At 44.6% G+C, this 3947-nt stretch overlaps 1 protein-coding gene across 1 annotated transcript; it reads right to left on the minus strand.

Annotated features, from left to right (window-relative positions):
* Positions 1-2848: 2848 nt before the first annotated feature.
* On the minus strand, positions 2849-3443 carry LOC133260790 (large ribosomal subunit protein uL5-like). Its single transcript, XM_061439500.1, has one exon. The coding sequence runs from the start codon at positions 3425-3427 to the stop codon at positions 2894-2896; it is 534 nt and encodes a 177-aa protein (XP_061295484.1). The 5' UTR covers positions 3428-3443; the 3' UTR covers positions 2849-2893.
* Positions 3444-3947: the final 504 nt, after the last annotated feature.

The raw sequence follows: 3947 nt of genomic DNA on the forward strand, positions 1-3947 counted from the left end.
CTTAAGGATATACCTTCAGTGTATTCCATACATTGCATTCAACGTATTCAATGAATCAGAAGACTAGCTTTGGAACAGGAGGACAGGGAAGGTGGACCTTAGAATCTGCATTTACCAACGACCACGAGAGAGGGGTAGAGTGGCTGAACAAATAGGAATCTTCTCTGAAGGACAGCATTCTTAACTTAGACCTTGGGGTGCCCACAAATTAAAGTCAACCATCTGTGAGCTTACAGTCAAAGGTCACCAAACAAAGGATAAGCCACCACCAGTGAAAGTTACAGGAAGCAACAATTTAGACACCTTAGGACCTCAGATCTCAGAACCGTCAGACACAAGATACAAAACAGCTAGATGTGAACTGTTGAAATAAAGCTAGGGTAAAATGTGCATGCTTAGTCTCTTCAGTTGTGTCTGACTCTGCGACCCCACGGACTGTAGCCCGCCAGGCTCCTCTGTCCACAGGATTCTCCAGGCAAGAACACTGGAGCGGGTTGCCATGCCCTCCCCCAGGGGACCTTCCCGACCCATAGGTGGAATCCGCGTCTCTTATGTCTCCTGCAATGGCAGGCAGGTTCTTTACCACCAGAGCCACCTGGGAAACGAGGGTAGAAGGTACACAAACAAACAAATAATGAGCGGACGTATTTGGGGAAAAGAACAAGACAACTTTTAGGAATGAAATAAAGGTCGTTTAAGTACAGAACTTGGTATGTAGATAAAAGAGAAAATGCAGATCTTCTGTGGCACATGATGGGGTCCGTGTGCACGTGCATGCACTTTGGTCACGCCTGACTCTGTGACCCCGTGGACTGAAGCCCACCAGGCTCCTCTGCCCATGGGAGTTCCCAGGCAGCAATACTGGAGTGCGTTGCTGTGCCCTCCTCCGGGGAGCTGCCCGACACGGGGATCAAACCTGCATCTCCTCCATTGACAGGTGGATTCTTCACCACCAGCACCAGCTGATGGGGTTACATCCCTGTAAACGATTGTAAGCTGAAAATACTGTTGAGCCAAAATGGATTGAAAACACCTACTGAACATCAAAGCTTGGCCCAGCCTGCCTTAAATGTGCTCAGAACAGTTACATCAGCCCCCAGCAGAGTAAACTATGTAACGTAAGACCTAACATACGATGAAAATTGAACGCACTCTTGGATATCCAACGGGTCAAAAACAGTAATGGCACTCCTAGTCATTTACCCCAGAGAAACAAAACATGAGCATAAAACAGAAAGCAGCACCCAGATGTTCACAGACGCTTTATACATAATAGTGAGAGCGGGAAACAACCCAGACGCCCTTTAACAAGTGCGGGGTTAGCAGTCTGGCACGTCCACACCACATGTGCAAGCAGAGTCATGACTCTCAGCGATGCCCACGTCCTACATCCACAACCTGTGTGTCTTTTCTCAATGTATGAACACGACAGCTGACTTTGTAGGTGTGCTGGTGGGTACAGGCCAACAGCCATCAAAGTGTGCTCGGCAGCGCTAGCCAGCAGGATGTGCAAACTAAAGCCATGTGACATATGTTCTAATTTTAGAACGGCTGAGATTAAAACCTTCTAGAGCAAAATGATGATAATGTGGAGGAACTGGAATGTTCATTCATCATCACTAGTTAATATAAAATTGTACAAGCACTCTGGAAAAGATTTTAGTAGATTTTTTTTTTTTTTAAGTAGACATCCTCTTCCCTTATGTTCTAGCAACTCCACTTCTAGGAATCTAACCAAAATAAACAAAAGCTTGTGTCCACAAAAAGGCTTGTATCAGAATGTTTACTGCAACTGTATCTATAAGGGCCACGCCTGGGGCAGACAAACCAGGTGTCCAGCAAGAAGCAAAGGGTGAAATTGTTGTTGTTCGGTCGCTAAGTTTGTTCGACTCTGTGACCCCATGGACTGCAGCACGCCAGGCTTCCCTGTCCTTCACTGTCTCCCAGAGCTTGCTCAGACTCATGGCCTTTGAGTTGGTGATGCCATCTAACCATCTCTAAATGGGTAAATAAATTTCTCTAAATAGATAAATTATGGAATATTTTTTCAATGGGATATTACTAAAAAACAATGAACTACTAGTGTGATACAGCCACTGAGATGATGTTACTGTGGTGGTGGACACAGGACTCGACACTTTTAAAAACTAGACCAGTAAAGAGTCGTTTTTACCATATGCAAAATGGAAGCACTCAGCCAGGAGAGTGGGGAGGAAGGAAGATTAAATGTAGGCTGCAGCAAGTGAATTTACCTTTATTACAGATGAACAACATAACCCAACTGGAGGGGAGGGGAAGAAATAAACTGGTCTAAATATCTTTGTCAAAAAGTGGGTCTGGGAGGAATCACTTCTGGATACACCTGTAGGAAAAGAAACCTATTTGACTATATACTGCATGTATACAGTATATTGTGGAAACCGCACTCTGTACTCCAGTTGAAATTTTTGTTCCTTACAGGGATATGGATAAGCATTCCGAAACAACTTTACATGTAGACTGAGACTGAACAGTTTAGTCAATAAACTGTCGAGGACGAGAGACAGGTTTCTCACCATCAGAGAAAAAAAGTTGCAAGTTAACAAAGGTGAGATGTTAGAATGAGTCCTGTGAGGCCGCAGGGTTGGCATCAGAGATATCACGTGACCTCAAGTTTCTCCCAATGCGCGTGCACCTTGGAATCTGCGTATCTACTTATGTTGGCGTGCACGTGCACATACAGACCGATCAGTACAGACATGAACAGAGGTGTGTGTATATACGGGTTAGCAGCAATACATGTATTTCCTAGATGTTAACATAAGGAGAACCTGGATGTAATTTTTTTTTTTTTTTTTTTTTTTTTACATTTCATTGAAAATGTTTTATTGACCTTTTGGATAGAAACGGGAATTTATTTGCCAGGAAGGATGATCCCATCATACTTCTGCTGGAACCAGCGCATGGCCTCCTCTTTGCTGATTCTGTGTTTGGCCCCAATGCAGCCTGTCCTGCGCTTCTTGTCTGCGATGCTGAAACCTGGCCTACCCAGCACCACGTAGAAGTCCAGGCCGTAGATACCGATGCTCGGGTCATACTTGATCCCCAGGTCAATGTGTTCTTGGATCCCAAAGCCAAAGTTTCCAGTATCTGAGAAGTTATTTTTTCTTAACTCGTACTCTCGCACCTTTAGACCTTTCTCCAGGATTTCTTCCGCCTTGGCCCCACGGATGGTGCAGTGGACGGCGATCTTTTCGTTTCTCCTGATGCCGAAGGACCTGACAGTGTATCTAGCTTTGGAGAACACTGGGGTCTGGCCCGTGAGCTGCTCCAGCACCTTGGCTGCCCGGGTCAGCCTGTCTCCGCTCTCCCCAACGCAGATGTTGAGGCAGAGCTTGCGGATGCGAAGTTCCCGCATGGGGTTCTCCTTCTCACCTTGATCCGCCATGACGGGAAACAGGAAGAGTGGATGTAATATTTTTACCAACTCCCAATTAGTATAAATTACTTCAACATTTAATAAATTATATAAACTTAGAATTAAGTTCTGTCATACGGACACAGAAATCAGACTTGTGGTTACCGCAGGAGAGCACGGCTGGGGAGGGGCCGAGTAGGAGACTGGGGCTAACAGGCGCAGATTGCTAACCACAGGATGGAGAGGCAACGGGCCCTCTCGTCCAGCACAAGGAACTAGCTTCCGTATCCTGTGATAAACCACAGTGGAAAAGGATATAAAAAGAAGGTAGATAAAACTGAATCACTTTCTGCTGTACAGCAGAAACTAACATAACATGCTAAATCAACTATACTTCATTTTTAAAAATATTATATTGAAGTTAGGAAAAGAATAATAATTCACTACTGATAGATGCAAAAATACGGATGGGTCTCAAAAAAAATTATGAGTAAAAGAAAATAGACCTAAGAGTTCATAATGTATGATTCTATTCATATCAACTGTGGGA

Source organism: Bos javanicus, chromosome 14, assembly GCF_032452875.1.
Source record: "Bos javanicus breed banteng chromosome 14, ARS-OSU_banteng_1.0, whole genome shotgun sequence".
Lineage (NCBI taxonomy): Eukaryota > Metazoa > Chordata > Mammalia > Artiodactyla > Bovidae > Bos > Bos javanicus.

Coding starts and splice junctions, on each gene's coding strand:
- LOC133260790 (XM_061439500.1), bottom strand. CDS start 3,427: ATGGCGGATCAAGGTGAGAAGGAGAACCCCATGCGGGAACTTCGCATC.